This window comes from Ceratotherium simum, chromosome 12 (genome assembly GCF_057802395.1).
Source record: "Ceratotherium simum simum isolate JZ-2026a chromosome 12, ASM5780239v1, whole genome shotgun sequence".
Taxonomy (NCBI): Eukaryota; Metazoa; Chordata; class Mammalia; order Perissodactyla; family Rhinocerotidae; genus Ceratotherium; species Ceratotherium simum.
The window spans coordinates 7840011-7862077 of NC_141911.1; the positions used below are offsets into that span (position 1 = coordinate 7840011).

Consider the following 22067-nt stretch of genomic DNA (forward strand, 5'->3'; position numbering starts at 1 on the left):
GGAAGCACTTAATAAATATTTGTTGAGTGAGTGAATGAGTAAGTGAAGGGATGAACAAGACCCAACCTCTACCCTTAAAAGCCTTGCCCCTAAGACAGGCACGCATACAACTAACTCCAGAGGGTGCAGATGCTGTCTCACCAGCACTAGTCGAGTACAGAAGAGGGAGAAATTCATCCTGAGTGTGTGTGCACGTGTGCAAGTGTGGGCACAAGCATGTGTGTGTACGGGTGTGAGTGTGTGAGGGTGCTCAGAGAGGACAGCAGTACAAACAACATAGTCACCATGAAGTGATCCTCTAACTCGGCACCATGTGCTTCGTATCCGTGGTCTCATCAATCCTCATGACCTCCTGCAAGGTGGTGATTGTTATCCCCATTTCACAGATGAGGAAACTGAGGATCAGAGAGGCTTTGTAATTTTCCCATATAATGAGCGTCAGAGCCAGGATCCACACCAGGGATTGTCTGAGTTCAAAGCCCCCAGCTTCTCTGCAGGAAAAGCTACATGATGGAAAAGTGGTCATTGAGCTGGGCCCTGGAGGATGAACAAGAGTTCAACAGGGCGCTATGAGCCAGCGGAAGGAAGAGAAAGCCTGGGGCACCATCAGACAGGGCTGCGGGGAGGCTGGGCAGAGTGGAGGGCAGGAGAGGAAGGCTGGGACCTGAGGGGCTTTGAATGGATCAGTGGGCCTTGAGCGCTGAGGCACGGGCTTGTCGTGAGCCAAGGGAAGAAGGTGGAGGTGTGCCAGGGTCTCTGTAGGCGGAGGCCGCTCCTAAGCTGTGCGGGCCCATGCAGTTGTGAGTGACCAACAGGATCAGGCTATGGCAGGAGGGCGAGGGTCAGGTGAAAGTAAAAATACGTTGTGTGGTCAAGGGGCCTCGAGGAAGATGGTATTAAACAGATTTTTTTGCTGCAGAACCTGTAGCCTTAAGCATGCCGCACGCGTGGCAGGGGAGAGGAGGGGTGGAGACGGGTGCTGCGAGCATTTCCCAATCTCACTGCTCGTGGAGTCCCTTGTGGTGTGGACCGTATGACTAGTGTTCCGGGGACCAGACGTGCAGGCGTTTGAGCAAGGACATGGGGGTGAAGGGAATGGATTCATTTCGGTGACATCAGGCATTCATTTATTTATTCATTCAGTGATCCCTGGAGACAGCCTCCTCAGGCCAGGCCTGGGGCAGACATGGGGGGAATGAAGCCAAACAAAGCCACAGTCCCTGCCCCCAGGAGCCTTCCTTCCAGGCTGGGAGGCAGCTGAGGCCCGTGTGGGCCACGACGAGGAGGCTGGGCCTTATTCCGAGGCACCGGGGAGCCCTGGAGAAGAACGTGCCTGGGTGTGCCTGTAGGAGAGCTCCGGCTGCGGCAGGGCCAGCACGGGGGCCCCGCTTTAGGATGTTTCCTCGGTTCTCTATCCCGCTCACTTCCTGGCCCTTCCCTCTGGCTCTCTTTCCTGCAGTGGTCCACACAGCAGCCTCCAGCCAGGCAGGGGCTCTGCAGGCCTGGGGTGCATAGCCGGGGCGCCCAGCCCCGGCAGGCCCTGCGTGCTCTCTGGCTGCCTCACGGAGAAGCGCCTGAGCTGGGGCTGACTCAGGCTTTGCCTTGGCAGGTGCTGGCCCTGGCCAGGCAGCAGAATAAGCGGGTGAAGGTGGTGGGCGGCGGCCACTCGCCCTCGGACATCGCCTGCACCGATGGCTTCATGATCCACATGGGCAAGATGAACCGGGTCCTCCAGGTACTGGGCGCCCTCACCTCCCCACCTCTGCTGGCCCCAAGCCCAGCAGCCTGGGCCTCCAGCAGGACCCTAGGCAGAAACTTCTTAGCCTTTCCCCTCAGGCCCGATCCCCTCCCTGCTCCTGAGTCCCAAAGTGACACCCCGATTCCTGGCCCACCCGTGATCACCCTCCCCAGTGCCCTCCCTGGGCTTGCTCAGGCCTCTTGCCTGGTCTGTGCGTCCCCTTGTGGCCACGGAGAGGATGTCCACCCCGCTCTCCTGGAGGCTTCTCTCCACTTGTCTAGAACAAGAACAACAAGTCAGGCCCCCAAAGATGGAGGCACAATGACAAACCCTTCCCTTAATCAGTCAGAGATGGGGAAACTGAAGATCAGACAGGGCAAGTGACTTGCCTAGTGTCACACAGCCGACCAGCAGCAGAGCTGGGCACAGACTCGGGAGTCTGACACCAGCCCTCTGCTGGGATACTGTCCATGCAATTCAGCCGGCACTTGGTGAGCGCCCCCAGGTGCCTGCCAGGGAGTCAGGGTGCCAGACAGGTGTCCCACACGTGAGGTACTCCTATTCTCACCTGACGGAGCCAGCTCTCCTGAGCTGTAATTTTAGCCAGATAACCTCCCCTCCACCCAGCCCTGCTAGCAGAGGTTCTGGATTTCTCTCTATGATTTCCCTATTTGCTCCGGCTGACGGTCTCCGTCTCGCAGAAAATGTTCCGGTCAAGACATCAGTCACGGCAGTAATTAACTCTGATGCTAATGAGTGAAGATTGGGTTCCAGGCACTGATGCTGCTGCGCTCTGTGCTCGGGGTCCGTGGACGAGCCTGTGCGCTGATGTCACACAGATGTGGACTCTCCTCTCCTTTCCGCCACCCGTGTTTGTGTGACCTCGGGCAAGTGACTTAAAGTCCCTGAACTCCAGTCTCCTCCCTGTGAAATGGAGAGAGACTGTTCCTCCCTCCCAGGGCTGCCGTGGGGTCTCAGGACATAGCACCCTCCCACCCGTGGCAGGCACCACATGGATGTCCTCCACCCACCCCCTCCCCGTTCTCGGTCACGTCCTCCCAGGAAGAGGGAGTAAGCGAAGGATTTGAACTCCTTCTAGCAGTTAAGCCCCTGCAGGAGAAGGCCCTGCTGGGTTGGTGACTTGGCACAACTCTACAAGGATCCGCACCTTCCTAGGCTGAGTGGGGTGGAGTGGGGGAAGCGCAGCTGTGGCAGCGAGGAGACCCATGTTCGAGCCCCAGCTCTGCCAGTGACCTTGCGCAAGTCCCTCCTCTTCTCCGCTGCTCGTTGCCTTCCCCTGTGAGAAGAAGGCGTAGTACAGGGTATGCCCAGGGCTCTGGCTCTCCGGGGCTCCGCCCACACCCCCTTCGCTGCCTGCAGCGCGAGTGGCTCAAGCTGACCACAGGCTGGGACAGACACGCTCATACTCTCGGGGAGCCTGGCCGCAGGGCGAGGGCTGGGCGACGGCCTAGCTCACCCCAGCTTGTGCTGGTCTCTCGAAGGTGGACACAGAGAAGAAGCAGGTGACTGTGGAGGCCGGCATCCTCCTGGCTGACCTGCACCCACAGCTGGACAAGCATGGCCTGGCCTTGTCCAAGTAAGATCCACCTCCCATCTTCCTGGGTAGGCCAGGGCTGCCCATCACCCACTGCCCTGGCCTCAGCCAGACACTCAAGGACCTGGCAGGAGCCAGAGAGGAGCACTTCCCAGGGTGCACCCCCTTTCTCCGGGCCCCTGTTCTTCCCCTATAGGGTACCTGTTTCCCCATCTCCCATGGTTTCAGGGGCTGTGTACGAGAATAGAAAGAAATAGGCCAGAGATGAGCTGAGCTTTAAATAACAGGCTTGTACAGGAGTGGGAAAACCAAGGACTAAGTCTTTCTTAAAACTTGCAAGAAACAACTGTAGAGACTTAAACAGAAGGATATGCAAAATAAGCACTCAGAGGAACAGAAGAGCAGGCTGATTGAGCCATAGGGCTTCCTGGTGGCTCAGCCATCCAAACATGGTGTCAGTGATTGCTCAGGTTTAATATCAGAAGACTTCCATTGAAATAAGAGTCAAACACAGCCAAAGGAATGAATTTCTAACTGTGGGATTTCAACCATTAGAACAGGTGACAGAGGGGTTTTGGACACTGGGGTAGCAATCTCTTCCGAGCTGGAAATTGTACCATAGAAGCTTGTGGTTGGACTTTAAGTGTGGGTGGTCCATTCACCCCAGCTTTCTTATCAGAGGCCCTGAGGTATCTCTATACCTTTTTACTCTGGAAACCATTCTGTTCCTGCCTCTCCAAGGGTCATGGCAACTTAAACATTTATGGAGTGTCTACCATGTGCAGGCCTTGTTCAGGTCCTGGGGAGGCAGAGATGAATAAAACCCAGACCCCACTCTCAAGGAGCTCCCAACAAATGGGTGGACGCATAAAGTGACAAGCATAACGCAGGGCAACAGGGTCAATGTCAGAGAAATGGCCAGGTACTGTGGGGCTCTAAGGGGGGCCCAGGTTCAGCCTTGTCAGACGGGAATGTGTGAGGGGATGGGGATCAGGACAGGCTCCCTGTAGGAGGGGCTCCTGGGTTGAATCCTACCCGATGACTAGGTAGGAACCAGGAAACAGAGAGGAGAGAAGGAATTCATGCAGAGGGAACACGTGAGCAAAAGCCCCGGAGAGGGGAAGGGGGTGGGCGTGCAGGGGCCTGTAGGCAGATAGTGGGGCAGAGACCGTGACCAACGACAACAGGAAGAGGCGTGTTCTGTTAATTACAGGCGTTAGCTTCTGGGCCCCGAAGCATCTCTGCCCTGTTCATGATGTGTCTCTGTCCTCCCTGGGGACCTCGTGCTCCTCAAGTGGCTGCTTGCGCGAGGCCCAGCTGGCACTCGAAGGGAATTAGGGTGTCTCCTCATGTGTGTCCCAGGGGCACCTGGGTCTGCAGCTCCAAGGATGCTGTGGGGACTTCAGGAGTGGCGGGGCTGAGGGCTGGAGGGCTGGAGGGCAGACCAGAGCTGTGTCGGGCCGCGTTCTGCTGCGTGACGCGTTCTCTCATTTCATCGTCACACCGACCCGTGAGGAGGGACTATAACCCCCCATTTACGGAGGAAGAGACCAAGGTCTGAGGCAGAGGGCTCACCAAGGTCACCCAGCTGAGGGCACAGGAGCGCTCCACTGCGTGGTGTGCCACTCGAGGCAGGACACGGGCGCCCTTCCTCAGACGGGACGGCAGCATGGGGAAGACCCCAGCTCCAGGAGCCGACAGCCTGGGGGCCAACCCTGCTTCTACCTCATACTAGGTGTTCGTCAAGGTCCCTGACCCGTCTGGGCCTCAGAGTTCTCATGTGGGAAATGGGTCTATAGAACAGGGGTGCTCAGAGGACTAGAAGAATTAGACGCTCCACATAGTAAGTGCTCAATGAACATGAGTTCTTGTCCATTTTCCCAGCTCTGTCAATGCCTCCCTCCAGACTCTGGAAGTGACCCTTCCCCTTCACTTGTTATCTCCACCCCCTCAGGGGCCAGAGTCTAATCCTTCCTTCGAGGCCCTTCTCCCTGAGGGCCTCACTTTCATCCAGACCATTTCTTTCAACACGGTCACAAGCCTGTCTCCACATGGCTCCTTAGTCCTCATAAACTCCACGTTGCAGTTTGATTGACCACCCCTGTGTGGGCGTTCAGGTGGTTCTCAGTTTTTCCCTATTATACGCGATGCCATGATGAACACCCTCACGCTGGTGCCTTTCCACGTGCTGGAGTAATCCCCTGGGGCAGGGATTTCTGGTATTATCAGAAGGGGTGATATCACCAAGTAACCGAACTAATGGGGACAAAGAGACAAGAGCAGACCCAAGGTGAGGAGTGGGGAGGAGAAGGCTGGAAAAGGCTTCAGTGTCTCCATCCTCGTCCTGTTCTGCCAGGGCAGCCCCCAGCCCTCACCGCCCCCGCAGGAAGGTCTGAGGCTACATTTTCTAATCATTGTCAGCCTGCATTGAAAGCAGAGCAGAGCCGCCGGGGTCCCCCGATTGCTTCTTTGGGAGCCAGGTCCTGCCTGCCTCAGGGGCCCCGGGTCTGTGCTGAGGGCCAGGGTTGCGTCAGAGCCCCGCCCTCCGCTTCTGTGTCTTTGAGACCAGGGGCGCCGCTTCCCCTTGCCGAGCCCGTCCCTCGAGTGTGAACTGCGGTTAGCCAGGCTCTGGTGAAGCTCTTGTGCGGCACGTGAAGCTCCCATGGCCGTGGCACTAGGAGGCCGTCAGTAATGTTGGCTTCCTTCTCCTTTACGCTAGGGCAGGGCTGTCTCAGAGAAAACTCCTGAGAAGTAAGATTTTTTAAACTCCTGACCCATGCTTTCCTTGACCCTGAGATCTGGGCCCTTCTTTCTAATTCCTGCCCCAGGTTGCATGCCTCTGGTGGGGTACTGCTCCCCTTTAAGGGTCTGGTCCTCTGGTGCACACAGAATCCTCTTACTATTCACCCAGGGCCTGGAACACAGGCTGGGGATGCGGGCTTTATCCTGGAGGCCCCGGGGAGCCCCTGGAGGTTTCTGAGCAGGGGGGTGACATGGTCTCCTTCTCCTTCCCTCACGGCTCAGGGAGGCTCCCACCTCCTCACACCTTCCCGGGATGTCGATGTGTGCCATTGGGACCAGGTCACTCTCACAGGGACTCTGCAGGTCTGGACGGGTTGGGTCTGGAGAAGTCTTAGTAGGAACATTTTGGCCTTTGGTTGGTGGAGAAGACAGTGTTGGCAGATGGAGGACAGAGGAAAGGGATGTTCTAGGCTGCAGAAACCCCAGAGGCAGGCAGGCAAGCAGGCCTCCCCTCAGAGCTGAACCTCAGAGCTGACAGGCCACCGAGATGAGGGAACTGAGGCTCAGAGCGGAGAAGGGCAGCCGAGTCAGAGGAGCTAAGTCATGGTAAACTTGGGACAAGAACCCATGCAGCAGATGAATCAACTATTCTGCTCTGAAGGGCCTCACACCACAACCCAGGGCACCCATTATCCCAGGAAAGCCTAACTGGTCCCTCCTGTTCCTCTCACTCCCTCCTGCCGAGCCCAGCCTGGGAGCCGTGTCAGACGTGACTGCAGCTGGCGTCATTGGGTCCGGAACGCACAACACGGGGATCAAGCACGGCATCCTGGCCACCCAGGTGAGTCCGCCTGCTCCACCACGCTCCTGTGACTGCCAGGGAGAGGGGAGAGTTGGACTGGAGTTCCTCTTTGCCACGGCTCCTGGTGCTCCATGGGCTGTGTTGGCTCAGCTCTGTGTAGGCCTCAAACCCACCCCAGGTCCCCACCTCTGATGGAGACTCTACAGGTGCCCTCCAGGAACATCATCTCCTTCTCTAAAGCTCATCCATCCCTGACAGACACACATGATGAAGAAGCCCTAGTACATAGAGCCTCCTGGCCACCATATGGAAGAGGGCAAGCAAGGGGTTCTATCCGCACTGAAAGGTCTGAGCCGGGAGCCAGGCAGGGCCGGGGGCCTCTCCAGGTTAGCAAGTCAGAGAGGGGCCAGGACAGGAGACCGGGCTACCTGAGGCAGAGCCCGGCATATATGGGCCTAATCCACACTGGACCTTCGTCAAAAAGCATTTCTTAAATTTCACAGGAGTCCAGTTTGGGGAACTGGTTATGAGCACAGATTTTGGACTCAGACCTCGGTTCAAAACCTGCCTCCAACGCACACTGAGTATGCACGTGTAGGTTACTTAACTCCTCTGGACATCCCTGTTTTCATCTGTAACAAGAAGAGAATAGTCCTCCACCCAGGAGGAGGAAACAGATGGCAGATGTTAAATGCATGGCTGACCCAATGACAGTCCGTGAGGCCTGGTCGGGAGCCACCTTTTGGAGGACAAACTCCTTTAACTTCAGTATTAGGAGGGGCTTCCCAATGAGCCAGGCTGTGCCGCTGCAGAGTGGGCTGCCAGGCCACACATGCAGAGGCTGGCTGCTCATCCATCGGTCACGGACGAGAGCCCCTGGGCTGGGCTGGCATCCCTGCCAGACAGCTGCCATGTGTTTCCACATGGGCCTCTGCAGGGCCTCATCCGCACTGGGGGCCGTGCGGCCTCTGGCCCCCGGGGCATCACCGCTAAGCACTGGCGCTTGGCTTTTGCATCCTGGCTCCACAGCCGCCGTTGTCTGTGACCTGAGGCAAGTCTCTTTACCTCTGGCTGCCTCATTTTGCTCCCCTGGAAAATGGGATGATCACAACAGCAACGCATGTGGGGTGTGGAAGAGTGTACACAGTCAGTGCTCAATAAATGTTTGTGATGGGCTGTGTTTGTAAGACAAGGCGCTTTCCAGAGCCCACACTCTGTGCTGTCACAGGAATTTCAGCATTGCTGGGGGTTGGACCACAGTGACCACTTAATGTCCCCCAGTCATCTTCCCAGGTGTGTGGCTGTCCCCTGCGCAGCGGTCTGAGGAAGACAGACACCCGGGCAAGCGTTGTCTGCATGTGACTTCTGGGAGCTGGGGCCCACGTGCTCCAGTCTCAGAGCAGCACCGACACAGAAAGAAAACAGCCCAAAAGCAGTTTCTAAGGGGTTCACTCTGTTTTGTATTTGTTTGCTTCAACTCTGTGAGGGGAAACCTAGTTCACGCTTCCTCTTCCTGAAAACCTCACTGCGCTTCCTCATCAGTGTCGCACACGCACTCTGTTGCTCCTCTCCTTCTCCCCTCCCTCCTGCTACCACATCAACCTCCGAGCATCGCAGGCAAGAGAGGGGCATCGCGAGGGGCTGGGGTGAGCCAGGGGAGGGGAAGACTGAGGGCACTCGACCCCTCCCGTAGGTGAGAGCTGTACAGCAGAGTGGCAGAGGATTTGTGGGACCTGACGCCCAGGTAGTGGGATCCCTCCGTGGAAACGTCTCTCAAAGCCGGGTTTACTACCCAAGAGAGCCCAGTGGTAACTGGGGGCGGGGGGGGGACAGCACAGTAGCCACCCCCACGATTAGGCCACAGTCCTAGTCTACCACCGAGGGCTGGGGTCAAGCCTCAGTTTCTACAAAATGATCAGCAGAGTATGGAAAATAGTTCTGAGTGACCACAAATCAAAATGCACATGAGATTTATTGGCCCTTCTCTTAGGAAGTCCAGCTGAGCAGGACAGGCCACTGGAAAGGAATGGGAGAGCCTGCTGTTTTATTTTACACGTTATGTCAATGGCGGGGAGCAAGGGGAGGGGATTGACATCCTTAATATCCACATACACTGGGCACTTAGCTGATGCTTCACATACTCTGTCTCAGATAGTCATTATCCTCATTCTACAGATGAGGAAACAGAGAGGTTAAATAACATGCCCAAGGTCACACAGCTAGTAAATCCAGGCCCACCTTTATTCACTGCTGGACCCTGCTGACATGTTTCAGTGGCCAGCTCTCGTTCACGGCTCTGGATCTTAGACAAAATCTGGTTTCTGTAAAAATCATTCTGACACCCTCACTCCCACGGAGGGCCGTTGTGCTCCCTTCCTGCCAATTTCTCCTCTCTGGTCTTGGTCACCGTTCATCAGAATTAGTTCAGCTTTATCTGTTCTCTCACCCTGAGCACCCAGCGCCAACTACACATGTCAAAAGCAATTTCCATCCAAGGTAGCAGGTGCTGGAGTGTGGAGAAGTGCTTAAGCAGGCAATGCAAGAAGGTTCCTCTGGAAATGGGGCTGGGGGAAGATACTGGAGTTCATCATCTGTATCCAACCCAGAGTCCCACTCTTTGCAGAAACCCAAAGGTTTCTGGTTGGGTGTGGCCAAGTGGGAGAATCTAGTTCCTGCAGTGAGTGGGTCCCCGAAGAGAGGATGGACTCAGCTTGGCTGAGATGGTGCCCAGGAGGAGCAACAGGCAGAGAGAGGCTGCAGGGGACCCTGGCCCCAGGCTGCATGTTAGGACAGCAGGACCCACCCTAGCCCAGATACCCACGTGTCCTTCCATTGCCTTGCAAGGCACCACACCCAGGACCTCACGGCTCTTTAGAGCTGGGCCTCATCTTAGATGTCCTCTGGGCACAGGAGAGGCTTGCTGCATCCCAACAGTGAAGCCCACAGAGTGAGCAAGGCAGTGGTGGGAGGACAAGCCACCTGGATCCCATGGAACCTCATATGATGGACAGTCCCCCTCCCTGCTGAGGGCTGATACCACCCAGACATAGCCTCCCTTTCCCCATTTCCCTTTCTTCCCTCCCCCAAGACTGAGAGCCCCTCCGGATGTGACGGTAGACCCGGCCGGGAGAGTCCCCCTGCGGCCAGACGGCAGTGATCTGGGAATAGGTGATACCTGGCTTCACTTCCAAGGACGAACAGGGAAGTGAGGGCTTCACCCGAAGTCTGTGGGAAATGCCTGCCGGGGTTCTGAAGTATGGCTCTTCTCTCACTGCCAGGTGGTGGCGCTGACCCTGCTGACGGCCGACGGGACCATTCTTGAGTGCTCCGAGTCCAGCAACGCAGAGGTGTTCCAGGCCGCGCGCGTGCATCTGGGCTGCCTTGGAGTCATCCTCACCATCACCCTGCAGTGTGTGCCCCAGTTCCACTTGCAGGAGACCTCCTTCCCCTCAACCCTGAAAGAGGTACTGGTCTCTTGCTCACCACTGCGCAACCTCAGACAATAAATAGAGGACATTGACAAGTGGGCCACACTCCACTGTCAGCCCCCTGTGGCTCTGCAGGCCCCCTGAATGCGGGAGTGGGCTGACCTTGCCAGCCTTTCCTTGGCCCTCATGATACTGTGGCCAGAACCCTTTCTGATCAGGTCAGTGAAGCTCAGAGGAACTGCAGGAGGGAGGCGGAGGTATGGGCAAGAAAAGAGGTTGGGTAGAGACTTGCCACAGGAGACATGGTGCCAGCATGAGCTGACTGCTCCCTGGAGAGCATTAACTCTCAACTGCACTGAGCCACAGGATATGCCCAGGATTCCCTTTATAGTGGTTTCTTTACAGCAAAGTGGGTGGACTAACTTTCAGTCTTGCTGGCTGCCTGAGGTCACGTGCAAGGAATTTGGATCTGGATGATGAGGGGCAGAAAGGATGGCTTTCCATTGATAGTAGTGTTTTTTGAATAAATGAAAAACCATGTCGGTTAGCTGAATGGATGGATGGATGGATGGATGGATGGATGGATGGATGGATGGATGGATGGATGGGTGGATGGATGGATGGATGGATGGATGGATAACATGCAGCAGGCCTGAAAAGCCTGGCAGGCCTGGATCTATCCCTGATAATCACTAAGCTATAGGACTCAAATTTATGGTTACAAGTTCCTTGGAGTTTGAGTTCCTCTGTAGTCACCTTATCATTCAATATGAGTAGACCCTCTGCACAGACGGAGTTGGCAGTGATGTCAGCACTACTGACCCAACATGGCTAAGGTAGGATTTGGGATCAAATTGATCTGGCCTTGAATGCTGGCGCTCCCATGTCTAAGCTGTGACTTGGAGCCAATCATTTAACCTTGCTGAGCCTTAATTTCCCATTTAAAAGAGAGTTAAGAATGTCTATCTTAAAGTATTGAATCTGAGGATTAAATAAAATAACACATGTGAAGTGTCTAGTTCAGTATTAAAACATGTCCCTCATGGCACCTAGTCAGTGATAAATGGAAAATTTGTTATCTAGAACCTGGTCTAAAATCCTTACCACTGGAATTTCTTTTTTTTTTTTTTTAATTTTTTTCCCCCAAAGCCCCAGTAGATACTTGTATGTCATAGCTGCACATCCTTTTAGTTGCTGCATGTGGGACGTGGCCTCAGCATGGCCAGAGAAGCGGTGCGTTGGTGCGCGCCCGGGATCCGAACCCGGGCCGCCAGCAGCGGAGCGCTCGCACTTAACCGCTAAGCCACGGGGCCGGCCCATGGAATTTCTAATACGTTAAACCTCGAGGCAAAGGCCGTGAATCCAGAAGGTGTCCTATTCAGAGGCGTGGTGTTCGGTGGAAATTTATCCCCAGAACTCCCAGTTGGTGGCTGAGAAAGTGATTCCACAGCTCTAGGGGATGCAGCATTGATCCCTAGAGTACCAGTGCTGAGCCTCCATGGGCCAATATTGGCAAATGAGCTGCCTGATGCCTTGGCCCAAGAAAGTAGGACAAGTTTGGGACAAGGACATGTTATGGAATTGCTTGGCAGTGACAAGGTGTGGCTAAACCAGGGAGCCCCCTGAGAGTGGGGCTGGTCCACATGACTGCCTGGAGCCATCCCAGACTTTGAACTCTTTGGGGCCACCTTAAGCCTGCCTCAACCAGCCACAATCTCCAGGCCGGTACTAAGGGCTGATCTAGGCCCTTTGTTTGCTCCAAGCTGGGTTCAAAAAGCATTCTACATTCTGCCCAGTACCAGGCATGCTGATGGAGGCTTGCTGTGGAGTCAGCATTTGAGAGTCATATGACCCAAGGGCTAAGCCCTAGGGCCATGGAACAAGTTCTGAGCTCCCACTGCAAGGATTGAAAAGAGGTTTTCCTTCAGCCCTCATGCCTCTGAGGCGTCCTTAGCCTTTCCCTTCTCTACTTGAAGGAGTGACCACTCCTTTCTGGTCATGCAGCAGGATGAGGCAGGGACCCCCACTGAGGTACAACCCACGCATCTTCTCAGGTTTGTGGTGCGCAGCCCAGGTGCGCCTTTCTTCTCTTCAACAGACCCTGGGAAGGCCTACTTCTCTCCCTCTTAGCAGCTGCCACCATCCATCCTTTTTACCCCTCAGGGTCCTCCTGCCCCTGGACTGGCTGCAGAGGAGATAACAGATCTTCCAACTTTCCTCATCTCTGCAGCCTCTGAACCAAGCATTCCAGCCCTTCTCAGCTAAAGGGTTTCTGACAGACAGAGAATTATGGAAATAGCGTGCAGGGGAAGGTTACAAAGACAGACCGTCTTGGTCCCCACTCTGAGGATTAAGCATATATGTAACATGGCTGATGAAGGCACCATAGTCTTGGAGCTGGGCCTCCAGGACTGGCAGACTAGCCAGCCTGCCCTGAGGCTTGAAACTGAAGGCAGCATCCAGAGAAGATGGCCTGGCCAGGAGCTAAAGAAATAGTTCATAACAATCCAAAAAGGGCCTGGCAGAGAGGGCTGTGACCAGAGTCAGCACCATGGGAAAAGGTCTGGAAGAGGGTGAGGTAGAGGGGGCAGAGCCTGAAGAGGTGCCCAAGGGGCTGAAACACAGAACCAGGTCCACTTTTTTAGAGCACAAGTGTCAGAGATATTTGGGATGAGGAAGCAATAGGACTTGGCAATTGAATGTGGAGTGGAGTAGGAGGAAGGAGTCAAGGATGGTGGAGTCACCACCGAGGTAGAGAATCCAGGAGGCACAGCAGGTGTCAGGGGCAAGATGATTAGTTTGGTTTGGGAACTTGAATTTGAGGTGTCGGGGGCAGCTGGCTTGGCAGGTCAGAAGCTCAGGCGGGAGGCAAGGGCAGGAAATGCAGATTGAGGGGTTGTATTAGTCAGCTAGGGCTGCAGTAACAAATACCACAGACTGGGGCCTTCAACAACAGACATTTATTTCTCACAGTTCTGGAGGCTAGAAGTCTGAGATCAAGGTGTCAGTAGGGTCGGTTCCTTCTGAGGCCTCTCTCCTCGGCTTGTAGATGGCCACCTTCTTGCTGCGTCCTCACATGATCTTCCATCTGTGCATGTCTGTTTCCTTATCTCCCTTTCTTATAAAGACACCAGTCACATTGGGTTCGGGCCCAGCCCGGTAACCTCATTTTACCTTAGTTAGCTCTTTAAAGGCCTGTCTCCAGATATAGTCACAATCTGAGATACTGGGAGTTAGGACTGCAATATACGAATTTTGGGTGGACACAATTCAGCTTAAGCAGGGGTCGTCAGCCCCCTAGGGGACTGATCATGAGACTGGATGAGATCACCCAGGGATAGTGGGTTTGGGTGAGAAGAGAAGGGAGCCTTAGTGCTTAGACACGAGCATTCAGTGGATGAGAGGAGGAAAAGGGTGTGAAAAAGGAAATCAAGGGGGACCCAGAGGGGAATTAAGCCAGTGAGGAGAGGGTGGGGCCACAGAGGCAATGGGTGCTGGGTGTCCAGGACAAAGTGGTCAGCAGAGTCCAATGCCATGGGGAATCAGGGGTCAACACCTGGATCTGGTCATCAGGAGGCCATTGCTGACCTCAGTGAGAATGGTTTCAGTGGAGCATTGGGCAGGTTAAGCCGGGGCAAGCATGGCAGGCGAAGAAGGGAGATGGGCCTCAGAGACCACTTTCAACCAGAAAGGGGTTGTAACATGCTTAATTGTTGAGTCTCTTTTCCTGCCTCTCACTTAGGTCAGAACTTGCTCATTTTTAAGCTGAATATTTTGACCCAAAGATAAAGAGATTGTTTCTTTTTGCCAGTAGGATATGTCCCAAGGCTCCTACTAGGATATTAGAGCTGTGTGGATGGACAGTCTCCTGACACCTTGTGCATTGTCATTCTGCTCCTCCTTCGACCTGCCTGAGATTTGCTCAGATTGATTACGGCCAAGTCCTGGTTCTAGGAGAGCCTTATCTCGGGCTGTCCCCCCACCCCAACACACTCGAGTGTGCACACACACACACACACCCTGACTGGCCTCTCTGTCTGTCCAGAGCTCAAGGGTTTTTCTCCTCCAGTTCATCTCAACCTGGAGGCTTCTGACTTAGACACGACATCCTTGAAAAGTTTAAGTGACTCTTAGGCAATGGGCTACATTCTTCTTAAAGCTTCCAATTTGTTTGACTCTGAAAGGCTGTGATGACACATAAGAAATAGCAATTTCACTTTTCTCCCTTAAAAGACAAAGTAGACACACACACGTGTGCGTGCACACACACACACAATTACACAGCAATAAACACTCAACAAGGTGCAATGAAAGGGCTCTAGGAAGGGAGACGGGGCCTCTAAGGCTGGCTGTGCTGCTCACTCTGTGTGACCTTGAGCAAGTCACTCAAACTTTTTGGGCCTTGGTTTCTTTGTGTTTTAAAAATGGGGCTGGATTAGATAAACCCTGTAGTCTTTCTCAGCTCCGACATTCTGTAAGCCAGTGTAGCTCTTGGATGCAAAACTATCCCCCAACCTCATCGCCTCCTCCCACCCCCAAGACAGAGGGTCATCTTGGGTCATCTCTTGCATTACTCTTTCTCTCCTTTGGAGCATCCGGTGAAGCCCTTGGGCCTTATCCCCAAAGAGGGGCGTGAACCCTGTGGGGACGCCCCCGCGTTCCATGCCGACCGACCGACCGCAGCTCATCCTGTGAGGGCTGCTGGAGCAGGATTCTGCTCCTCCCCCTCACCTGTGAGTCAGCACATCCTCCGTGGATTCTCTCCCTCCCCCCTGAAGCGCCTGCTGCTGCTAGTCCACCCGGGGCCGCAGGCCCAGCGCTGGCCTCTGGGAGGCCCACCATCAGCTTCCGTCACACCCTGCTGGCAGCCCTCCCCGCCTCCAGTCGCAGGCCACAAGGAAGGGCTGCCACAGAGGGTGGGTGGCATTTCCAGCCCTGTGATTTACTCCAAGTGGTGTGTGCAATAAATGGCCCCGCATTTAATTTGCTTTTGCTCTCTCCACTCAGAGCAGCCTTAAAGGGCACCTTCAAGGGGCTGGAAATGCTTGGGAGGAAAAGCTAAGATGGAGATAGAAAGCCGCAATACAGGCTTTGCTCCCCTCAAAGAAACCAGCCTCTCGAGGAGGAGGCTGGATCGGAAAATCGTCATTAGAACAGTTTCTCCTCACTCTTGCTTGGCCTGGGATGTTTCCCTCTAATCTAAAAGGAGCAATAATTGGACCTAAGTTCCAGGAGGCATGGAGGTTCTTGAGAAGCCATAGCAAGACAGCACACACAGATGTCAAAGACATGCTTTGACATCTGTTCCTGGTTTCTTGCCATTTAAACTGTCCTGTGTCCACTGGGGCTGCAAACCGTCCTGTCCTGAGTGTTTACCTCTATGTAGGGGCTGCTCCGAGATGTACGCAGCCCCCCAGTGTCTTCGTTTCCTCTCTAGGCATGGGTCTGCTCCCTGACGGTCGAGCCCTCAGGTTGGCTGGTCCTGAGCCGCGGGAGGAACGTGCGAGGAGGAGGGGATAGGAAGCCAGAACAAAGGGGTAAGACGATTGCTTCTTAGATAGAAAGTTAGGTTTGAGGATTCAGCTTCTTGGCCATTTTTCCTTCCCTTATATTTCTCCCCTTCCTATTCCCTTCATTCCCTCCAGCACATGCTTATAGAAAATCTACTGTGGTCTTCCAGCCCTGAATTTTGGAAGAGCCCCAGGAGGCCCATTGTGAGGGGTACAGGGTAGAAGCTGGAGCACTTCTCCGAGTCAGAGTCCTGGGTTTGAAGCCTGCCTTCTCCACTGACCCACTGTGACTTTGGACAAGTCCCCCCACCTCTCTGAGCTTGGATTGCTCACCTGTGCGTGGCGATAAGAGCACGACTGTCCCCACAGGATTGTTGTCAGGACTCAAGGAAACACAGCCTGTGAATCCTCTGCCCTTGCTTCCTTTTACAGCCTCAGAGAGAGGAACCCCAATTCCTCCTCTCTCCAACTTTGTTCAAAGGGAATACTACCCACTGGCACCTGCTCTGTGGATAGAGTCTAGACTCGGAGTCAATATGCGCTTTGCAGGCGAGAGGTGCTGGTCGCCCTGATTTGCTCATGAGCATTGTCACCACGTCTTGACATTTTCCCTCCCTCTTCCTGCTCTGTGATCATTTTCTGGAGGGCAGGGATCTTATCTGAGGCCTCCTTTCTCCTTAGGATCCACAAAATACATAGCAGTGCTCCATACAGGTAACTCAAGGTTAGTTGATCAAGAACTTATTAAAAATCCATCCTTTTCTGGGATTTTCCTGGTCTCCTCCCACCCATGTTGTATGTGGTCCATCTCAGATGCAGCGCCATGCTTCCCAGTACTGATTCTCTTAAATACATCTTAACACAATTTCTGAATGCTGCTCAAAGCCATGTGAGGGAAGGGGTCATTCCCTGGCTGCCAGGAGAGTTGGAATCAGTGCTTCAAGGTACAGGGCAGTAGGGCGAGGAAAGATGGCTAGTTCAGTTCTGTGAAGGTGGAATTGAGAAAGGGGCAGCCTTCATGGCTTTTTGTGACAAAGTCTCAGCATTTTGACTCTTGAGGTCTGATCAGTATGGAATCACAGCCAGGGAGAAGATATGAGGATTTTAGACATCACTGTCAACATTTTGTCCTTTATTCCACCCAAACCATAATGAGATGTGATGAGTGCTGCTGGCTGCCTGCACCGCCCCCTCCCCCCATGCCCGGGGAAAGCGGGATTGGTCCTAGTGACACACCACCCTTGTCAGCAGCATCTAGATGCCACCAGTCTCTTGGGTGGCTATCTGCTGATGACTGGGTAACCCCCAGTCCTGGGACATGGAGCCCTCTGCTTCTGCTCACTAGCCTGGTAACAGTTCCCCAAAGGTCAACTCAGTAGTGCTACAACTCTAAATTTGGGGGGGCAGAACCTGCTAGAGTCCTCATGCCCTTAACATGCCAACGAAGAGATTCCTCTGGGGCCCAAACTCCTTTGATAGTTGTTCCCAGGAAACACAAGTCAGATCAAGGAAATCTGTGATCCCGGGGACCATCCTTCTCCAGATAGGATTGTGGACCCTGAAGGGAAAGGGTTTAATTCACAATGGGACGAGGCCTGGGGTAGTTCCATCCTTCAGTGACCATTTGGTGCTACGTTAGGGGACATGGAGGGTACAAAGCTGAGTCATGCATGGTTCAGGCCTCCAGAAGCTTATAATTTAGTGTGAGGAAAAAGATATGCCCTGTTTCTCTAATGCAGGGAGGAAAAGAAATGACAGATGCCAGGAGAGAGACACAAAATGTGACGTGGGGGCGACTTTCACCACTCCATTCTAGGTAGGAAGCTAGATACGCATCTCCCAGGTGCCAGACCTGAGAAAAGGGCGCCATTACATTTACTGCTGCTATTCTGGGCAATATAGTCGGATGGCCCAGGATGCTAAGACATGAGGAAACAAGGGTTTTTCTGCTTTCTAGTGTCCCAGCCACATCCTCCAGGCCAAGCCTCCAGGCTGTGTTCCCTGCTCCCCCAAGAGAAAATCGGCTCTGCCCAGAGGTTTCTGCATGACAGCTCTGTGTGCCATGTGTCCATCGTCCCATCAGGATGGAATTGATAGTGACAGGGACCCTGGGGTTTCTTCCTAAACTTTTCCCAGGCCTACAGCACAGCAGGAAAGGCCCTTATCTTCAAATAAGACATCATAGGGTCCTGCAGCATTTACTACCTGTGAGGCCCTGTGCCAGCAGCTCTAGGGTAGGGGATGGAAAACCAAGCACACAGGCCAAATCTGGCTCACTGCCTATTTTTGTATATAAAGTTTTATTGGCACACAGCTGTGCTCATTGTTGATATATTATCTATGGCTGCTGTCACACTAACATTGCAGAATTGAGTAGTTGCAACAGAGACCATATGGCCCCCAAAGCCTAAAATATTTACTATCTGCCCTTTATAGAAAAACTTTGCTGATCTCTGCTCTAGGGGGGGAAACCAAAGGTGAGTGAAATAGTCCCTGATCTATAAGAGACTGTTGATGGATCTCAAAGACAGATGTCTGCTTCAATAACTGCAATATAATTCTGGGATAGATGCAATATAAGTAGAAACCACTTAGAATGGGAGGAGGTGGCTTTATGGGGAGCATTTAAGTTGAGCATTTAAACTACAGCCCATCTCAGTTTGGATCAGTCACTTCTCATGTGCTCAATGGCCACTTGTGGCCAGTGGCTACTGTATTGGACAGTGTCTGTGTAAGGAGGCCTGTGAATGCTGAACTAAGATGTTTGGGCTTTATTCTGTAGGAATGGAAAGCTGCTGGCAATTTTTGAGCTGTGTTTTGGGATGCTTCCCTGTAGATTCTATCTGGAGAGATGAGAAGTGGGGTGAATTATGAGGTTGGTGCAAGAGTACAGGTGATAGCTATGAAGGGCCTGGGCTAGGTCACAGCAGCAGCAGTGGATTACAGGAGGAGACTGGAGAGACATTTGCAGGAATACAATAGGGTGACCAACAGATTGGGGCGGCATGGGGTGGCGGAGGTTCAGGACAACAGCCAGACCACTTGAATGCAACAATTGTCCATCCACTCCTTGTTACCCCCAGGCCCCATCATGCATCGGTTAGTAAGTCAGGGGTCCTCCCTGACAGTTATGACAAGGATCCAGAATTCTAAATCCACTGTTCTCACAGACACTCCAAACCTAAGTTCTAGATGGGCTCATCTCAGTGGTTTACCTTGGCTTCACCTTCCTTCCTGGTCTGATGTGGAAACGGTGATTCTCCCTCAAGCTCACCAAGCTCTTAGGACGTGTAATGATCTGCAGTTGGATGCAACCATTCATCTATGCTGGGTACCAAATTCCCCACAGTGCATTTGATCAGTAAGCTTTCTCTTCTGGCGCTACAATCCTCCCTCGCTCACATGTTGAGTTGACAGCTTATAAAGTTCTTTCAAATCCATGATCTCCATTTTCCCCACAACAGACCCGGAAGGAAGGAAGGAAGGAAGGAAAGATATCACTGTCTTCACTCTACAGATGAAGAGACGTACCCAGAGGCCTCAAAAGGCTTTCTGAGAGTTGCAACTAAGACCTTCGGGGGGAATAGGACTGGTGCCCTAGACATGTGCTAGCCTTGCTCAAATTCAGAACCAAAACCGTTCACTGGGCACATGCCACGTGGTAGTCACTCTACTTAGGAGCTTCAACATAGGTTATCTCATTTCATCTGCACAAGGGCCCACATGTTATTGATGAGAAAACCAAGGTACCTGGCTCCTCTAAGGTCGTGCAGCTGGTAAGCTGCAGAACCAAGACTTGAATCCAGGACTTTCTCCAAGACCAGTGCTCTTCCCCAACCTCCCAGCTGCCTGAAAACCCAAATCTGTCTATGCTTTGGCTCATGCCTTGTCCTGTATCAGCTTGATGAGTTCCAGGGAGATACGATTTGCTCTGTACTATTAAATCCATGTGTGCAGTGATGAGCCATACTAGAGCAGGACTCCCCTGTTCATTTTATTGAGGACCTGCGATGTGTTAGGCATTATGGGGATGAGAGATGATGGTGAGAATGGTGATGATAATGATGATGATGACAACAATGTAAGAGTACCCGTAGCAGCAGCAGCAGCTTACAACTACAGTGCTTACCTGACACCATTTGAAGCACTTTCTAGTCAGTAGTGCATGTAATCTTCATAACAGTTCTGACCTGAGGACTGTTATTAGTCCCATTTTACAGAAGAGGAAGCTAAGGCCCGGAGATGTTGGATAACAAGCCCAAACTCATGTAGCTAGTAATTGTTCAAGCCAGGACAAATAAGAAATCATTTCTATCCTCTCAGCTACTCAGGGGAGTCAGCATGTAAGTGGACCATTTCAATGTCCGGCATATTATAAGACAATTCCATGCCATTTGGCAATGTTAGGACAATTTTAAGCATTTTCTTTTGATGGGGAGAAACTGAGGCACATCCCGGCTCCGACTTCCAGTCCTCCCCACCATCACCCTGTGACCAACACAATCTTTCCTTTTTCCTTCTGCTGGGGTCAGGTTCTTGACAACCTAGACAGCCATCTGAAGAAATCCGAATACTTCCGCTTCCTCTGGTTCCCGCACAGCGAGAATGTCAGCATCATCTACCAGGACCACACCAACAAGGTAGCCGCGGGCGTCATCCCGTCCTCACACACGGCCCGCAGTCCCCACGCCCTTCCAGCTCCCAGGGCAGCTGACACTTGTTATCATCCTGAGGCTTAGAGGACTGTGCGAGGGAAAGTGAGGGTGAGCGCCCCTGCACATGATGAGAGAAGCAGAAAAGGCCAGAGGCTGGAGAAAGAAGGAGGGTGGGCCCAGTGTGGGTCAATGTGTCCGCGGGTAGAGACGCATAGGGGGAGGTCAAGGGACAGCCTAGTTGTGGGGGAGGGGAGCAGAGGACAGAGTGTGGGCAGGACAGGATAAGGCAGAGTCCTAGGCAGGTGGGCTAGACCTCAGAAACCATCTAATACAACCCACCTTCCCTCCAACACCCCCACCTCTCCCACCCCCGATTGTGCAGGCGAAGAAACCTTTTGTCTCTCCCCCACATCCTTAGCAAACAGGCTGCTTCTCAGCACAAGAAAACAAAGCCACCGCTCAGGATGATTGTTGATGGGACAAGTCAGGCAAAGGCCATGACACCTACTGTGTATAAGGGGCTGGTGTGGGGTTCATAAACGGTGATCGCTGGACACCTGGCTCACAGGCTCTGAAGAGGAGGGACAAATACACGTCTTTGTCTTGAGCAAAATAAATACATATATGCATAAACACATAAACAAGCGTGAAACGAAAGGGGGTAGGACATAGGAATTGGCTATGCCACCAAGAAGCCAGGCTTTCAATTGTCCTGGCAGGTGGGTCACCCCTCCACACAAACACACACACTCACAGCCACTCCTGGGACACATCTGCCTCTAAGGGGACGCTGTGATGCATAGCTGATGCTGTCCAAAGGCAGCTCAGCTCTGGCCCTGAACTGACCACATGTTCTGTTTCCCAGCCCCCCTCCTCTTCAGCCAACTGGTTTTGGGACTATGCCATTGGATTCTATTTACTGGAGTTCCTGCTCTGGATCAGGTAGGAATGCAAGGGTGCCTTTTTCCGGCATCCACCATATGCTGTGGAGGATGTGGTCCATCGGAAGAGTAACACTCTGACCTTCATGCACGCAAATTGGGTCTGTCTGCTGGGTGTGGAGCAGTGGTTTTCAACCCCACCTGCACATTTGAATCACCTGGGGAACTTTTTAAAAAATACCAGTGCCCAGGCCCCACTCCCTGGCCCACAGGTCATACAAATCTTGTCATATTGTCCTGTTTTCTCCCTCCTTCTCGGCCTAAAATCTGCTCCTGCTCAGGCCCCATGTCTGCCACTGGGCATGTAATTATGAGTATTGTAGAAGGTTCTATGGGGCCTTGGTTGGTGGCTTTGTATCCAGCCGACGCAGGGATGGCATCATGTAAAACTTTTTGAAATATTTTATACAAACAAAATAATTTAGGCAACATATATTTAAAGTATAAAGAATAATATAATAAGTACCCATGTCCTCACCACCAGCTTAAGAAATGAAGCAACCCTAGTACAACTGGAGTCCTCTTTGTGGCACTCTCAGATGACAGCACCTCCCCTCAAGGGGAAACTGCCACCCTGAACTTCATGCTTATCTTTCTCTTGCTTTTATTTACACTGTAGTTTTATGAATCCTGAAATAATAAATCTGATAGCTCAGCTTTGTTAGTGATACTGATCCATGTTGATACGGATAGCTC

At 53.0% G+C, this 22067-nt stretch overlaps 1 protein-coding gene across 4 annotated transcripts in view; it reads left to right on the forward strand.

Moving 5' to 3' along the window:
- Positions 1-22067, forward strand: part of LOC106802332 (L-gulonolactone oxidase) — a 44013-nt gene that overhangs the window by 10873 nt on the left and 11073 nt on the right. For all 4 annotated transcript variants that reach the window (XM_087437357.1, XM_014789923.2, XM_087437358.1 and 1 more), the window contains 6 exons: positions 1610-1735; positions 3241-3335; positions 6786-6876; positions 10116-10301; positions 20308-20415; positions 21296-21372. In XM_087437357.1, the coding sequence (XP_087293483.1) occupies positions 1610-1735; positions 3241-3335; positions 6786-6876; positions 10116-10301; positions 20308-20415; positions 21296-21372 (683 nt within the window). The remainder of the gene's footprint in view (positions 1-1609; positions 1736-3240; positions 3336-6785; positions 6877-10115; positions 10302-20307; positions 20416-21295; positions 21373-22067) is intronic.